Source organism: Emydura macquarii, unplaced genomic scaffold (assembly GCF_026122565.2).
Source record: "Emydura macquarii macquarii isolate MOO-44397 ecotype Brisbane River unplaced genomic scaffold, CSIRO-AGI_Emac_v2 contig_1119, whole genome shotgun sequence".
Taxonomy (NCBI): domain Eukaryota; kingdom Metazoa; phylum Chordata; order Testudines; family Chelidae; genus Emydura; species Emydura macquarii.
The window spans coordinates 3,368,382-3,387,315 of NW_027131256.1; the positions used below are offsets into that span (position 1 = coordinate 3,368,382).

The 18,934-nt window shown below is 39.9% G+C and overlaps 1 protein-coding gene across 3 annotated transcripts in view; it reads right to left on the reverse strand.

Moving 5' to 3' along the window:
* STXBP5L (syntaxin binding protein 5L) overlaps nucleotides 1-18,692 on the reverse strand; it is a 354,593-nt gene extending 335,901 nt beyond the window's left edge. For all 3 annotated transcript variants that reach the window (XM_067546369.1, XM_067546370.1, XM_067546368.1), the window contains exon 1: nucleotides 18,489-18,692. In XM_067546369.1, the coding sequence (XP_067402470.1) occupies nucleotides 18,489-18,692 (204 nt within the window). The remainder of the gene's footprint in view (nucleotides 1-18,488) is intronic.
* Between the last annotated feature and the right edge of the window lie 242 nt (nucleotides 18,693-18,934).

Below are 18,934 nucleotides of genomic sequence, written 5' to 3' on the forward strand. Positions count from 1 at the left end.
CCCCATAGCCTGAGCCCCATGAGCTTGAGTCAGCTGGCATGGGCAAATCATGGGCTTTTCATTGCAATGTAGACTCACTCGCCAGATCCCAGGACCAGGGAAGATTCTTTTCAGGATCTAGGTGAAGGGAAGGTACAATGCCATAGATTCAGCTAACCCCAATCTATATGGACAGGAAGATGTTGGCTCACAGAGGGTCCCTTCCACATACAGATCAATGGAGCACAATATTGCCGATGTTTTCTACTTTTTCCAAAACGTATAACTTCCTGTTATCTTATTGTAATAAAATCAATTTCCATTTTTAAAAGTAACTAAAAACTGGAATTGTGAGGCTCTGTGCTTAATGTCACCCTGATTTGCATATCAAATGTGCTCATTTTACAGGTAAAAAAAAATTTTCTGTCACTGTCAGCCCTGGGATCTTGCCCTGGGTCAAGCTGGATTCTTTCCTTCTCATGCATCATCACCAGTAATAAAAATTCTGCAAGGCAAAATTAGTTATTAATGACATCTATGCAATACCATGGTCTTCAAAGGGCTTGAACAGCTGTAACTGTGAGGAATTTAGTAAAGAATTATATTGATGATGCACTAAAGCAGTAGTTTTCAACCTTTTTACACTTGCAGACCCCTAAAAATTTTTGAATGGAGATGCAGAACCCTTTAGAAATCTTAGACATAGTCTGTGGAACCCAGGGATCCACAAACCACAGGTTGAAAATCACTGCACTAAAGAGAACTCAGCTAACACTCTTAGTTTTATTGAGACTGACTCTGCAGGACTAACAGGAGTAAAATTCAGTGAAATTTATTTGTCACTGAAGTCAGAAAATCTGACTCTGGTACACACTGGGAGAAGATCTGTTGATGTGAAGGTGTCACAATATTTACATAACCACTTATTAGAGTATAACCACACTTTAGGCTTTTTTCTCTTCTGAATTCTTACTCAAAATAAATTAACTGCAATGTAAAAAGTTATTTAATGAAATGCTGCAGAATAGTGAGAAACTTCTCTCCTTGAGTGAAAGAAAAACTAGACTTTAAACCAAGACTGAAATTTTTACCATTTTGATTTCATAAATATCACACACTGTCAATTATATTTACATAAAAAATTCACAGGTGTATGTTATCATTTGAATTGACAACAGATGAGCCTATATCATACAATTTATTTTTTTATTATGTAGACAAAGAGCTTTTTTCCCTTAGAAACAGGCACTTTACATGTGCTACATCCCTTTCATATAACTATATAACCAAATGTTTATGAATACAATTCAGTAATAATCCTACTTCAAAAATAAGATTATAAAATTCATATCAAGCTGATCTTTTTTCTAATGTGTCATTTTCATTTGACTGTTTCCAAAAAGTCTATATACAGTATACATGGCTTAACAAATTTTTATTACTAGCACACTGTACTTCTACAATGCATTACATTAATTCTGAATTCATCCCCTCATATTATTTTAGCCCTTGAAAAAGATGGTAATATAAAACTACATTTTAAAGTGAAATAATTTATTTTTGAAAACCAAACATCTAAAACCAGAAACAAAGTCACAACAGTAAAGGCAAAATCCTACAATCCTTACTAAAGAATCCTTGCTACATGAGAAAAATCCAACTAAGATTAAAAAAAACTCCAGGAGTCTGATTCTCCACTGTACTTTCTCAATACAGTCATTTTCACCTATGCAAACAGAGTAAAACACTACCAATTCAGAATGGTCATATTTTACCCCCCCATTTTCAGAAACACAAATGACCACACTATATGTAAGGCAGTGAAGAATAAGGCCTTATGGATTTCAGACAGTAATTTCCTATACACTATTATTTCAGATATGGTACAGTTTGTCACACATACAGAATGAGTTGGAGGCTCAGACCTCCAAATCCACAGATGTCCTAAGATGCTCAAAGAAATTGCATTGATCTTGAACCTCTGCATTTTTCCCTGGGCTTTCCCTGCACCAGTTTAGCTCCATCTAAATTTGTGCCACCATGGCCAGCCTCCTAATAACTACACTAAAGTTGCCAAATCCACCACATATCTGGGTTTCAATGTAAGCAGGGTAACCCATGAAAGATAATCTTCAATGGGCAAGTATTACCCTCTACAGAGAAATCCTTAGATTTTTTTGAGTAGACAAGGCCCTGAAATGTGATCATCTCTTCCCACTCTTCCTCTACTCCCAACCAACAGAGCTCCATCGTAATGTACTTACAGAGAAACTTCCAAGGAGGCAGGAATAGGAAGGAATATGCCACAGAGCAACTGCTTCCCTTCATCTATAAACATTTCACCACATGCTTCTCTTAGTGCCAGTGAAACTGGAGAAGAGCAGTGGGGCCCAGATCCACAAAGGTCTAAGTCCCAGACTTAGACACCTAAGACCTGGTTTTAGGCAACACTGCAATCCACAAAAATCCCAAATTTTAGTTGTAAACAAATTAGTTGTAAACAAATTTTAGTTGTAAAAGTTCCCTAAATGCTTAAGTTTCTGCCTCTGGGTGCACACGCTGCTGCGTCACTCTAGGCGTCCAGATACCAATCTCTCAAAGTGTTCCACAAACTGGAGGAGTGCCCATCAGTGATAGTCAGTGTTTAATTTGTAATGAAAGAAGTGCTGGGGCTCATGCAATTTTTTTACATTCATAACTGATGCAGCAAGCCCAGAGGTGCCAGGGCTATGAACTGCCAAGGCTAGGGGTGCCAGTGCTGAGCCAAGCCCTGACGCAAATTAAACACTGTGGATAGGGCCCAATCTGGTAGGTAGCCTCTGAGCATGTCTAGTGTATTAGGCCCCATTCAAAATCTAGCCAGTGGTGGTATGCACCTTATGACTTTTAGCCTGGGGGTTAGTGCACTCACCTGGGATGTGGGAGACCCAGGTTCAATCACCCCCTTTGCCAGAGGAGGAGAAAGGATTTGAACAGCAGTTTCCCTATGCCTCTCTAGAGAGTGCTCTAAATGCTGAACTATGAGATATTCTGATGTAGGTCTCCCTCACTCTCTCTTCAGCCTTTCCACTGTGTATAAATAAAGAATCATTGGAGTAGGTGGACTGGCCCCTGGGTTTCGAACCTCCCACATAGATGACCTGACCATATAATCATTCATTCCCATGATTATTTCTTGTCCTCACACCCCCACTACATTGTGTGTGGAGTGAGGGAGGATAACCAGGATAATTACAGGGCTGTCACTCTGACCTCAATCCTAGGCAAGATAATGGAGTGGCTGATAAAGAACAATTCATAAAAAATGAAAGGAGGGTAATATAATTAATGCCATAACATGGTTTATGGAAAATAGATCCTATCAAACTAACTTGATTTTTTTTTTAAATGAGAGAAGTTTGATTGATAAAGTTAATATTGCTGATGCAACATACTTAGATTTCTGTATTGCATTTGACTTGGTACTGAATGACATTTTTATTCAAAAATAAAAAGATAAAACTGATGTCATCCATTAAATGGATTAAAAGATGGCTAACTGATAGATCTCAAAATGTAATTGTAAATGGAAAATCCTAAAATGGGTGTGTTACTAGTGGGATCCCACAGGGATTAGTTCTTGGCCCTATACTAGTTAACATTTGTATCAATGACTTAAAAGAAAAAACATAAAATCATCGATAGAGTTCACTAATGACACAAAAATTGAGGGACTGGTAAATGAAAAAGAGGATAGGTCATTGGTACATAATGATCTGGATTGCTTGGTAAACTGTGCACAAGCAAACACTGTGTTTTAATATGACTCAATGTAAATGTATAAATCTAGGACTAAGATGTAGGCCAGACTTACATGATCGGAGACTATCCTGAGAAGCAGTGACTCTGAAAAAGATGTAGGGGACATGGTGGGTAATCAGGTGAATATGAGCTCCCAATGCAACACTATGGCTGAAAGTGCTGATCCAATCCTTGGATGCATAAACAAAGGAATCTCGAGTAGGAGTAGAGAGATTATTTTACATTTGTATTTAGCACTGGTGTGACTGCTGTTAGAATATTGTGTCCACTTGTGCTGTTCACACATCAAGAAGTATGTTGATAAATTGGAGAGGGTTCAGAGAAGAGCCATAAGAATGTTTAAAGGATTAAATGCATGCCATATGGTGATAAAAAATCAAAGAGCTCAATCTGTTTAGCTTAACAAAGGTTAAAGAATAATTTGATCACAGTCTACAAGTAGACTGTTGATTTTTTAATCATGATTGGATGTTTTTCCAAAAGATCTGCTCTAAGAATTATTTTGGGAAAACTCTATAGCCTGTGTTATACAGTAGGTCAGACTAGATAATCATAAGGGTCCTTCTGGCCTTGGAATCTATGGTTCACAAGCAGAGATAGGTCTCTCTCTGCAGTCCAGACTTAGGTGCTTATTTCTGAGAGAGTGGCAAGGTTTAGGACATCTCATGTCAGCATAGAATCATAGAGTTGGAAGGGACCTCAGGAGGTCATCTAGTCCAGCCCCAGCTCAGAGCAGGATGAACCTCAACTAAATAATCCCAGCGAGGGTTTTGTCAAGCCGCAGCTTAAAAACCTCTAAAGATGGCGATTCCACCACCTCCTTAGGTAACCCATTCCAGTGCTTCACCACCCTCCTAGTGAAAAACTTTTTCCTAATATCCAACCTAGACCTCCCCCCTGCAACTTGAGACCGTTGCTCCTTGTTCTGTCATCTTCCACCACTGAGAACAGCCTAGCTCCATCCTCCCTGGAACCTCCTTTCAGGTAGTTAAAGGCTACTATCAAATCCCCCTCATTCTTCTCTTCTGTAGACTGAACAAGCCTAGTTCCCTCAGCCTCTCCTCATAAGTCTTGTGCTCCAGCCCCCTAATCATTTTTGTTGCCCTCCGCTGGACTCTGTCTAACTTCTCCATATCCTTGTTGTAGTGGGGGGTCCAAAACTGGACAATGCTCCAAATGCGGCCTCACCAATGTCCAATAGAGGGGAATGATCACTTCCCATGATCTGCTGGCAATGCTCCTCCTAATGCTGCCCAATATGCTATTAGCCTTCTTGGCAACCAGGGCACACTGCTGACTCATATCCAGCTTCTTATCCACCGGGTCCTTTTCTGCAGAACTGCTGCCTAGCTCGTCAGTCTCCAGTCTGTAGCTGTGCATGGGATTCTTCCATCCTAAGTGCAGGACTCTGCACTTGTCCTTGTTGAATTTCATCAGATTTCTTTTGGCCCAATCTTCCAGTTTGTTTAGGTCTTTCTGTATCCTATCCCTACCTTCCAGGGTATCTACCACTCCACCTAGCATCTCCTATTGACCAGTTTAGGAAATTCCCTGCCGAACATGCTGGCTTTTGCTGATCACAGTCTTAGGTGCCTCTCTTCCCTCAGTCATTGTATAGGGAGCCTCAGTGCCTAGCTCAGGCTTTATGGATTGCAGCTTTGTTCCAGTGATTTTTTTAGGTGCTTAAAAGTTAGATGTTGTCATGCTCAGTGTTGCAATGCCTAAATCCCTTTGGGCTTCTGGGCCTGGGTCCTCAATCCTTATGTAAAAATCCCCCTGGGAAAAATTCATCCCTATATATAGATAGATGTGCCTTTATTGGGGTTAGATTTGGCCCATTATCTAAAATGGGGACTGGTTATTTGGCCCTAAATCAAAGTAGTTCAAGTAGTAGATCCTATTGATTTTTGTTGTTGCTGCAGCATTACATTAACCATAATAATCTAAAAACAAGCTACATTGTGTTCAGAGCAACATTTGTGCAATGGAGAGCTAGTCTGCAGCTATTTACCAGAATTGTAAAATATTCAACATTCCTGTCTCCTCTCTACTCCATTCAGAACACCAAAAATAATAAACTTCCATAACCTTAACTGGAAGTAAAACAAGTCTAGCTTTATTGCAGTTATAATTTTCAATACATAGCATCACTTATAGTTAAGGCTGCTTAAGCCTTTCCATTTTAAATGGTCTTTTTTTCCAATTGCTTACAATTTCCAAAAATTTTCATATTTGGGAATGAAATTTTCCAGAGCTGGTCTTTGCCCAAAGGTATGTGTTTTGATTGTTTGGGGGAGGGAGATTTAAGTGTTTCAATTAAAATAGTTCATCCATTTTTGGGTATGAAGTGAGTTGAGAAAGAACTTCTGCTATTACAGTAGAACCTTGATTTTATAAATACTGATCTTATGAATGACCAACTATAGGAATTATTTTCTCTCCCTCCCCCCCCCCTCCAAAAAAACAAAACAAAAAAAACCCCGATGTCAATGAAAAATAAGTCAACATCCCTTCATGTTCCGATGCCTTCAAATGCATTGGAAATCACACTGCTGTGGTTTGAAGAACAAGAAGAAAGTGATGCAGTGCACCATACTGCAACTTATGCACTGTACCTACTGTAATGTAGATGTGTTCAATTTTATTAACTTTTCTATTTTATGAACTCCTCAATCCCCAATTTAGTTCATAAAGATTTTACTGTTAAAACGTTTTTGCAACCTTTTTTGAAAAACTATCACCACAGCTCTAACATGAAATTTGATGGACAGATAATCTATAGGTTGGGCATGTGCTTATCAGTATTCAAGTGAAATTGTGTTTGAGGTCAGATTTTACTATCCTTACTCACGAGTAGTATCTTACTCCACACGCAGCTCTATTGATTGTATTTGTGTTGAATAGTACTCAGAGTAACCACACTGCAATCAGTAGAATTTAGCCCTGTACAATTAATCATCTCCCAACTTTCCACCAGCACTGCCACTGCATTTAATTTGAGTGCAATTTTTGATCTTCAATCATGGATATGGAATTTCATCAATAGAATATTTGACAATGTCTTAACACACACAAAAAGTGTATACTGAATGGAACGAACATTGCCTTTCTGTGGCTTATTTATACCACTCTGGCAGTGAAAACCAACTGGAAAGTCAGTAGATCCAGCACCATGCATTCCCATAATGGTTCCTAGAATGCAGCTCAGTCCCAACCCCTGGAATAGGAAGCATGTCCAGGAGAGAGGTTGTGTACTTGGGGCAATCCTGGGCTTCAGCAATTCCTGGCTACCAAAACAGCCATGGGAGCCATTGGTAGCTAATGCAAAGTTGACTGTTTGCAGGGACTGAACTGGTGCTCTGAAAGTTCCAGGACTGGGGAAGGTCATAGAAGTGACTTATTGTCTGCCACCTTTGTGCTCTCACCAGGGCCCCCACAGGGGAGGGAGGGAGGAGAAGGATACACTTTACCAGAGTCCAAAGGCTCTAGGGGGCCCGGTCCAGGATGCAAACCCCACAGGTATGTGTGTGGGTAGGGGCCCATGTTACAAATGTGTACTGGGCCTGAAAAAATGATGCTTGGGCCCTGGCTCTCACCTTCACATTGCTTAGACACAACCCCAGGATCTAGGTCAAAAAGCACTATTTTGTGCAGGACATAGCATTTTACTGCTATAGACAAAAGAGTTTCACATAATGAAATTTCTGTGTTTTTATAAACATTCTTTTTAAAATTCCTAGAAAATTTCATACAAAAATGTTAAGCAAGCATTAAGGGTGGAAAGTGAAACACCCAAAAGTCAAGAAAAGCCAAAATTAAGTTTGCTCACACAACCTTAACCCTTTTACATGTTCATTATGATACAGTCTTTAAGGCTGATTCTCCACTGTCTCTCCACTTGTATAGTCATTTACATCTGTACAAAGTATAAAATGCTACCACTTCAGAATTAAAATGTTTTACCTTCATGTTGCAGTTTTACCTTCATGTTGCACAGACATAAATGACAACATAATGTGCAAGGCACAGGAGAATCAGAACTTTATTTACATGACCACATGCTATTATTCTTGCATTTAATCACACCCAGTCCGCAGGCTAAACAGTACACAACATCTGAGGCAGGGATACATAGTGAATGAAACAGGTCTTACAGATTTGTCCTTTATTTTTTACTAACTTCTATTTATGATTACCCCAGTGTACATCTGGAGTAAAACCAAATCTACTCAGGTGTTTATTGAAAGTACATTTAGCACATTCCTCCATGTACAGAATAGATAGCATGTTGTGAATGAGGCAAATATCAGAGGACCTGTAACTTGTTTAGCATACAGCCTGCATGATGTACAGTGAAAGAGGCAGCAGATTTCCCACTGAGTAAGGAACATAAAAATAAATATTGAACAACTGTGTACCATCCAAGCTTTATACGAAGGCCAGATCCTCAGTCGGTGTACATCTGATCTACATCAGCTGAGGCTCTAACCCTAAATTAGACAGGTATTATAAAGGAAATAATAATACATGATCATGTATTAAAGACTAGATTGTAGTGCCTATAAGCAAGAGGACAGAGTTGATCAGGTTCCAGACTTATGAGTGTTTCCATTTTCAACAATGTTCTTTTATTGTGGTTTTGTACAAAATGTAAGCAATCCATTTTAATTGTTTAAGCCGTGATCCTGCAAACAGATGTGGTAGGGTGGACAGCTGCATTTGGCACAACATCCCAGTGAAGTCAGTGTGGCTACTTTTGAGTACAAGGGTCTGTGCTAGTACATCCATTAGCAGCCAGGATCAGAGCCTTAATGTTGAAGGTCAGATTTTGCATTGACTCATGCCTTCTGCAAACCTGTTGACTTCAGAACTATAGAGAGTGTAAGTAGTCACAAAATTTGTCCCTAATTGCAGGCACCAAACATCTCCCCTTGCATTACAACTATTTTATAATTCACAAACCTTACTAATGAGCAGGGCTATTAAACTGGAAATAACTGTCCAGAGATAGCATCACATTCCATTTAAGAGCTTAAGTATTAACAACCATCTGTACCCGATACCATCGCTATCTCCTCCCTCCCCCAGATACACACGACTTATACTTCAAATCACGCAACCCTCCATCCTCCTCTCTCCCTCTCAGCAACAGTCTTACATATTATTGTTTTGTAAAATATTTTTAGAACTCCAGTGCCCTGTTCCCACATCAGATGTCATAAAAGTAGTTGGCTCAATAGAATCTTTTCAGTCAATGGAATGTATTTACTGCATACATGCCAATAACCCCATGAGGTCAGAATAGTCACGAATGTGGACTTCTGTGCTTTATCCCCCTCACTATGTCTAGTAATTACTGCCTCTCTTCTCTCCTGTTTCCTTTACTGTTCTGCAACAGTTTCCAGAGGCAGGTAGCTACCAAGGCAACACTTCAGTTCCTCCCACCTAATGCTAAGAGGGAAAGAGGACACTAACCCCGGACCTGCACCATATTTGGAAAATGTTCCTGTAAAACAAGCTCACACCTGAAAGTTTCTCCTTCAGCAGATGCTAAAGAATAATATTCTACTACAGAGAATTCTACACAAAAACTTTTTCAAAATGACTGACATGGGACTGTAGCCATAGGCTGCCCTTGGGTGGCCATTTTGAGAAAAGCATGTCTTGGGCTGGAGCTCAGGCTCTAAACTTAGTGGGGAGGTGGGCTTCAAAGCCCAAACTCCAGCCCAAGCTGCAATATCTACACAGATATTTTAAGCACACTAGCACAAACTAGAGTCTGTCAACCCTGACTTTAAGACTTACTGCCACGGGCTGCCACCTGCTGTGTAGACTTATCCTTTATGTTCCTCTCCATGGGTTGACAGCATAGGATGCCACCACCTTCACGAGAGCAGTTTGGCCTCCCTTTCATTGGCAGTAATGGGAGATGGTGGCCTTTTTGAAAGAGGGAATCAACTCATGACCTCAGTCTCTTGTAAACAATAGAAGATGGAAATTGTTTGTGTTTCTCTCTCAGGAAGTTTTTAGTTATGAAACATAATAGCAAACTGAATCTTAAATTCTCTTTTTCAAAAAGCTACATTACACCATTTCTAATGAACAGAGAGGAAAGCAGAGAGGGGGAAACTCCATGCGCGCGCGCGCACACGCACACACACGCACACGCACACGCACACGCACACGCACACGCACACGCACACAGAGGGGAAGGAGAATGTAGAGATACAGGGGGAAGGAGGAAATTGGGGTATGTGTGTATGCATGAGGGATGTGGAGAAAGTGGGAGAGAGGAAATTTGGAATGTGTGCAAGGAAAGAAGGGAATTTCAAAAGAAGGGACAGTCTTGAGTGTACACCCTGGCTCTGGTGAAACAAAGCAACTGCAAATCCTGCTTACCTATCCAATATGCTTTGTGCTGCTCCAGAATGGCAGAAAGCAGCCAGAGTGTATTGATTAATTTAGCCATAAGAGTTAAAATGATTTGAGGTTATACTTCAGATCTTCAAATCATTAGCGATATCTGATTGTAACATTCTCTGAGTGTCTTGTTTAGTGTTCATATATGAAATTTTTAATTAAAACGAGGAAATTCCCAGACAAAAACTACATTAAACTGGTATTAAAGCTGAGAGTCCATACTAGTAATTTAGGGTTAAATCCTTTGCAAAGATATTTTAATAGTCCGTCAAACATTATCAACCCTGAAATTAAAAGTTAAGGTTATATTTGAAATAAATCCAGACAAGTTATGGTATGTAAATGCACAGTTAAGAACACTGATTAACCTTATCTCTGCCCTGCAGTGGGCATCATAAAAGAGAAAAAAATCTAATCTGTCTTTAAAAAAAAAATCAATGTAATCTGATCTGGCAACACAAACACTAAAATGTCTTAATCACAATCATATGGTTATTACAGTTTCACTACAGGACAATATTATTCAGCTAATGAAAACACAGCCCCTGCTGAAACCACAGAATTGAGACTAGGGGGAAGTTTCCTGCATGCATCTTGGGGGGGCAGATCCCTCACCCTCAGATCAACGGGTCAGGAGGCATCACCCCTGCCCAGTTCATGAGCCTCCCAAACCAATCTCTCGAGGTTGAATACACTCGAAGGAAATGTAGTAACCCAAAAATTCAAGGATGGCCTGGTTGAAGGTGCACTTCTCTATTTGGGCATATAAACCATTATTCCATAGTCTCTCCAGGACAGACCAGACATGATGGCAGTGCTGTTCAGGGTTCTCAGAAAACACCAGCATATCATCAAGGTAGATCATCACAGATGGCCCAGGATGTCCCTGAACACATCATCATTTATGAAATGTTGTGAGGGCATTGGTTAAGCCAAATGGCATTATTACGTATTCAAAGAACCCATATCGGGTAAGAAAAGCGGTTTTTCATTAGTCCCTAGGCCTTATGCGCCCCATATTGTATGCCACCTGAAGATGTAGTTTAGTGAAGATCCTGGCAGTCCTCAGGCAGTCCAACAATTCTGGGATGAGGGGCAGGGGTACCGGTTACAAATAGTCATCTGATTCAATGCATGATAGTCGATGCAGAAGCATAGAGACCCATCCTTTTTCACATAAACAGAACTAGTGCCCCCGCTGGAAAGGAGGATCTCTGCAAGAAACAGAGATTTTCCTGTATATCTGCCCATAGTGCCACTAATTCTGGCTCAGACATGGTGTATATCCATCCATGGGGAACCTTTGCCATGGCTTGTAGGTCTATTGGATAGTCATAGTCCCTGTGTGAGGCCTGTGAATCTGTATTTTTCTTTTCAAATATATCCAGGTAGTTTCGGTACTTGTCAGGGAGGCTGAGATTCTGTCTAGAGTCTCACTTTTGAAGGTCTCATCCACTCCTGGGGCCCTGAGTCCAGGTCACCTGGGGGTTGGTTGATTTGTTGGAGGCAAAATTTCTTGCTAAATTCAGATGAGAAGCTAATGCTCCTCTGCCACCAGGAGATACACAGGTCTTGCTGCTTCAACCAAGGAATACCAAGAATTATTGGGAAGAATAGTGAGCAGATCACATCAATGTATATTATTTCATAGTACCCTATTACTACAATCTCTGAGGGGACATCTCTTGAGTCACCAGTCCTGATGATAGCAGAGACCTATCAATCATTTCCACCAGGTCCATTGTGGGTTATGTGGTCATTTGAGCTGTCTTACCACCTACAAAGTTGGCAGCAGCCATGGAATCTATTAACATTAGTTGCAGGGGATCTGCTGTGTCTGCCCAAGGCCCACAGCCACAGTAGCAATTGGAAATGTGGGGACACCCATGGTTCCAGGTAGGGTTCTACTTGAGGGTTGGGGGGATGGTGCCAGAGCATGAAGCTCTAATGATGCCCAGTCTGTACTCCATCTACTAGGCCTGGGCTGGTCCATTTCCCAAGCTCTTTCAATTGGGACAGAAGGCAAAGGCATGTCCCAGTGCTCCACAGTAAAAACAGAGGTTCAGCTGCAGCTGACATGCTTTCTTATTTGGGGTCAGGTATTAGTGACCCAGGTTGACTTGCATGGGCTCAGGAGTCAGTTCTACAGGCTTTGGCGTACAGGATGGGCATGGGGTCATTGAGCCACCCCTTCTTTCCTCCTTCCGAACACACAGCCAAGAGTTAATGAGCACGGCAAGATCAATAAAAGCCTTGAGGCATGTGGGGTTTTCAACATGGGCTAGCTCATCTTTTACATCCTGAGTCCCCACCAGAACTGGTATAGTTGGGTTGTCCCATTCCATATATCAACCACAAGTCATCAGAAAAAAGCAGCATAGGAGGTGGCTGGCCCTTGTCCCTGGCAAAACTTTCAGAGGGCAGCCCTCTGTGGAGTGGACACAATGTGAGTCATCAAAGGTGATTGAAAAGGCTTGCAAACAGGAGTCCCAGTCAGAAAGTACTGAGCTGTTCTGCTCCAACAAGGGGAAGCCCAAACAAGCACTTCACCAGTGAGCAGGCTAACTACTAGCCCCACCTTTATCTGATCTATAGGATACATTCGAGGGTGTATCATGAAGAGCAGCCTGCATTAGCTCAGAATCCTCCAGAATTTCCAACAATCCCTGCCACACCATTCAGGCAGCAGCACTGCAAGGGCCAGTTCAGATGACAAGTGGTGTGTTCGGGCAAGTAGTGTAGCTGCTTCTTCCTGTGAGCATGCTAGCTGCTCATTTAGGGTCTCTGTTTTGGCAGCAAGCTGCATCACTTGGGCCTGTAGCATGAGGTTCTCTGCCTGCAGGTGGGTGACTTGGCCCTGCAGGTCCTGGGTCCTCAGGGAGCCACTGGTCAGAGAACAGCCTGCCCCTTCCATCACCTGTGGAGGAGTTGGATGGGAAGGGAGGGGCAAATATGGTCTGAGAAAATTGTCAGAGCCAGGCCATGGGCAGCCTGTGTGCACTGGTCAATTACCCAGTTGCAATCAGGAGACAAGAAGCAGAGACAGGGTTGAGCCAGTTCAGGATACCAGGAAATCAGAGTCAGGCACCAGGTTACAGACAGCAGACAAATAGCAGAGTTGGGAACAAACCAGGGTCAGAAGCTGGAGTCTAGGATCCACAGCAAGACATGGTCTGGAGCAGAAGAAAGTAGGACATCTGCATCATTGCTCAATCAGTTCCCCATAGTGGCTTCCTGGTTTATATGCCATCATGAGCCAATCAGTGGGTCTGCAAGGGACTGCCACTCAGGCCCTTCTGGGGGGGTACTTTCTGATGTGCACAGCTCCACAGGGTCCTCCAGCAGAAACCCCTCCTAAGCTTCCAGTGATGATGTAGAAGCATCAGTGGTCCCAAAATCCTTAGATCCCTAGTTCTAATCCCACAGTTTCTTACATACTGTGGCTTGAACTCACCTGTGAACCTCTTTTAGGAAAGCACCTATTTAATACCATGGCAAAATATGAAACTATATCCCCTATTCCAAAAAATGAGACTAATTCTATGCCATTAAAATCAATGAGAACTTTACCATCGGGGTGTAATTTCAGAAAATTCTGGTGATGGAGGGTAGGCAAAGTTGTGCCAGCATACGGAACATTCTCTGTCCCAAATAGCATCATGAATGAGAAAAACTAGGCAATTATTGCTTTCCTAATCACCATGCCCAAAGTTGGGAGGGACAGAGAGAGTGGAAGACATAAAGAAGTATATAAATCTATGAAAAGTCAGGAAGGTGGGAAAACCGGGTTTGGGGAGGCAGCTGCTGCTGCCGCGCCCCCCCGCCCCAACTCATAGTAAAGGATGCCTCTGTTTACTATGAACTACAATTGGATCAGGCCCAGTTTTTAGCATCAGGCTACTGTCATGGTTTCAGGATAACTGCACCTGTATTTACTCTCCATGGTTCCTTGAGGGCACCCACTTAAGACTTCCAGCCATCACCTCTCTTAGTTGGAGACCCATGTCTCTTTCCTTTCTGACTGGAATTTTAAAGGTGCACAGTTCTCTGCATTACAATGTGATACCTCCATCAAGCCAGGCTTCCTAAAGGCCACCTGTGCATTGCTTTCTCTCAAAGGGCTATGTACTGTGTATTACCAGCAGTTACCACACAGCTCCTTCTAAGCAAGCACCTTTATTCTGAAAGTAAAAACGTTACAGAGAAAATATGTCAAAAACCCTAAGAGTTCCTATACTTATGCTAAAAGCTTACCAGAAGTCACCCATCAGTCTTATGGAGGCCTTCATAGGCCAGTCTTCCTAACCCTTCTGCAGGGGTTGGAGTCCTTCAACAGAAGATCCTGTCCATTTGCAGGATCAGAAAGAAGGCCCTGAGTCAGTTTAAACCCAGCCTTTTTACACCAAAAGCCCTTTTTTCCATCTGTTGGTTTCTAGAAAAACCAGTCTGAATTAGTATACTGAAGCATTCCCAAGGGGTGGTATCTCTTTGAAGTATTTATAATGTAAGCGTTTCTCTTTAATCGCCCCCTACTGCTTTTAGTTCCTTGTGGAGCTATATTAACCCATCCCCCTTGGAATTACATACAAGCTCTGGCCCACATTGTTACATAAACCATTCATACACTTAACACAAAATGGTCCCCACAGATACTGCATGCGGTTGCAGAATCTACAATTTATCACAGCTACTACATTATAATTTTTGATTCAGTTGACCCTAGCTATAATCAATATCTTTATGATATGCACATGAATACCCACCTCCCAAGGGCAGCCATGTAAGTTATGTGATCTGTATCTTAGTTTGCTGATTTTTCAGTAGCTGACGACTATGAGAGTGTCAGAATTTCATGTCATTATATTAATACTGTAAAAGAGCTTGCCATGGATTCATTATTACAATGTTACCTTCATGTAAATTTATCATGCTTGTTAGGAAAGGCAACAATGATTTAACTCATAATATTTCCAAACCTAGTGTATTTACAGTCTTTAAATCATTAATGTAGCCCCCTATTTTTGAAAAATAAATATCAAAAGGTAATTGTGAACATCTCAAAATAAAATAAGATATTCAGTTTCCGTCTATAGCTTTCTGCCTAAAGCTATATTTTACTAATATATCTAATAGAGGCCACAATGATAAGCATCTTAGAAATATCACAGAGGAGAGGAAATAGCCCTCAAATCTGTTACTAATAAAACCAGTGTCCTAACTGTGATCTAGATCCTGCAGTTTTATTTAAGAAAAACTCCCATTCACTTCAAATGGGTGGTGTGTCCAAGTGAGGACTGCAAGATTAGGCCCTATAATTCTGAAGTATGAGTCAGCTTTTATGTTCTACATGTAAATGAAGACTCAAAGGAAAGAAAAATAACTGTTTTAAGAGATTATCTAAACTGTTGGTGTATCTGTCCTTAGCCTGCATCTCATAAAAATCCAAATTTGCCATTAGCTTGAATGGGACTTTTGAGTGAGCAAGGACTGTAGGATCAGGCCCTCAGACATGCAGCCAAAAATCTTACCTATTCCAGTTGAATCATATTCAATAGAAACCTCAAAAGTCTGTGTGGGAGTAGCTTGAAAAAAAGACAAGTTTTAGATTCTATGATCCTTTCTTTAGTTTTAGTTTTGCAACATATCATTTGAATTGGTTTATGGTACAAAATTATGGCTCTGATATTGCAGCTTGTAGAATACAGGTGGACTGCTGCACCTGTGTGGAGCCCCACTGACTTCAGTGAGGACCTGTGTGAGCACAGCGGTGCACTCAGGTGCTACACAATACAGGATTGGGGCCTGAGGGTTTTCTGTTGGTTTACTCAAACATATTCATAAGATTACCTAAAGGCCATTTAGCAGAATAATTCCTATCTAAGGATAACCTTTAGGGCAATGTATTTTTTTCATCACCACATGTTTATGGACTATTTTGCCAAGTTTGCTTTTATTGCATTTATGTGTTTTGATCAAAGGAAGTAAATATTTTGTATACTATCAGGTTGGCCTCTGCAGTACCATGCATTTATAAGCAAGTCCTGCTGCAATCTAGAGCATTCTTGTATTGATATTAACATTCACTTTAGTATGTTTTTAAAAAAAATAAAAAGTCTGCTAACTTTAAAAAGAAAAGCAATTATTGCCTGCCAATGATGTATTAGTAAAGTATTCATGTATCTAGATAGATTCATCTGAAAATTGCACAAAAATATTTTAAAGTAACAAGGAAATTCAGAATTAAGGCTAAAAATGAACTGACACTGTTCTTAATGTACTCTGTTTTGACTACATATTACAACATGACGTAATATCACACAATATTATTTTGAGACAAATACAAATCACAGGTGCTGTAAGGGGACTTCAACATGGAGTTCAACATGCAGAGTTTTAGCCTTAACTCAGAATTCCCTTGACTTTGTGGATTTAAGTCAGATTCTGTAACTATATTATAATGTATTTTTTATATTTCCTTTTTATTACTATAGTGTTAAAAAGGGGAGGCAGGGCTCCTATTAAAATATTTGAAGTTTGTCATAATACTGTTTTATTGTATACATACACAAAAGGAGCCAAATTCAACCCTGGTGTAAATAGGAATAACTCCATTAAAGACAAATGAGTTGCACACATTTAGACCACAGAGGAATTTGGTCCAAAGGGCCTGATTCTGCTTTCACAAAAGGTAATGAATGGCAAAATTCCCATTATTATTTACACAAAGCCTAATCCAAAACTCACTGAAGTAATTTTCTCTCTGGTCCTGCTTCTGCTCCTACTGAAGTCAATGTGAGTTTTGATACTGACTAACTGGAAACAGGATAAGAACCATAATGCCCAAAACTGTGCTGCTAGTTTGATGTCAATTAGAGCAGAATTAGGCCCTTAGTTTTAAATATTTATGTTGATAGATGCAATCACTTTACATGGTTAAATATCATTTTACATGGTTAAAAAACTCTTACCCATTTAAATTTCTTCTTTTTACCCAAGTACCAAAAGCAATAAGACTATGTTATGGTTTGATCATCACCCACATTTCAAACTAAAGCCTTTTATGCTGACTAATAAAGAAAAAAGTAACTCAAACAAGAAAACTTCATTTGTTTTTCTTTATAAAGTCTTACATTGAAAAATAATTTGATTAAAGATATACAAAACAAAAAATAAAGAGGTTCCTTCTTTGATGAAGATTTTGAACATTAATTTGAGCCAAATCTCAATTTCAAACACTTTGAAGGATGAAGTTTATTTTGGAAAATTAGCACAGCTTAAGAGATATTAACAATTTTTTTCTTACAATTTTTTAAAAATATTTTTCCTTCTCACTATTTGCAAGACATCTTTGGAAGTTTAACATTAAGGGACCTGACTCTGCAGTCCTTTCTTAGGCAAAATTCCCAGTGAAAAATCAATAGAATTTATGTCAAAGTTAAGGACAATGGGATTGGGCTCAAAAAAAAATTTTTTTTTATTTATAATTTGTTATTGAAGTACTGGTTATAATTACTGAGCAGTTAGTACAGATTTTATTCATTTATTTTAGAATAGTACTGAATCTTGTTATGAAAAAACAAACATGAAAAAAAGACAGGGATGACCCTACACTTCTTATTAAGACAAATTCTTATTGAAGGATCAAGTCAACATATTAGCCCCAAATTTGATTGTTTTTCTTTCTAATCTTTATACAGTTCTATTATTATAACATTGTCATAGTTAACAGTCTTCATTGCAAATATTAAAGCAAAATAACTGATCTCTTTTCAATGCATCACAAATTAGAAATGAAAATATTATCTGTCACATCAAACAAAGATAAAATCTACTGTGTTAATGTCTTTTCCTAAAATTACCTGCAACATATTTTATTTAAATAAACAAAAACACAAAACAAACTTGTATGCTATTCTGAATTTCTAAAAAAAGCTGACTTGCACATTTTATTTTTACTAGCTGCTCATGAATTGCTTACCTGACCACTGTAATATTAGCAATTTGGAAACTGAGCCTGAGCTCAGGATTGGGCTCTTGATGCTGACATTAACAGTATTATGCATTCATTTATATCACAACTGTACACAGAGAAGAACAAGGATAAATGTGATTTCCATCCTATCACTCCAGGGTTAGCTACCACAAACACTGCAGTTGTCAAATAAAAGATATGCACGCATGATATCACCCAGATCCCCCTAATAGTTGTTGTTTTCTTTCATTCTTTCTTTTGTTCTCTCTTTTAATTCTAACAGTGAATGAATAGAAAGAGCCACTGCAATCCTTACCTTACAGATTTGGAAATAATCTGAAGATAGGGTTTCCTGGATTTCATCTCTGGGTGTCCCTGCAGCACCTGCAGTCCCTCCTGGATGCATGGATCCACTTCCAGTCCCACTTCCACCACCACTGCTACTGCCACCACCGCTACTGCCACCAGGAGATGAGGCAGTTAAACCATCCAAAACTTTGCGGAAATTAAATTTCTTCATTTTGGAAAAATCTTTAAAAGGATGTGGGGAAAAAAGCCAATATGCTTTAACACAATGTTACATGTAGCCAAAAAAAAAAAAAGTCCAATGTGCTGCTGGGTCAGGCAGTGTGTTAGTCCCCTGTACCAAATAGGATGTCAATATTATGTGTAACTCACTGAAAAATACATGGACTTCATTTTGTCAGGAGATGTAAAAGCTGCCCTGAAAAGGTCCTTTAAAAACTCCACAAGCAACAAAAC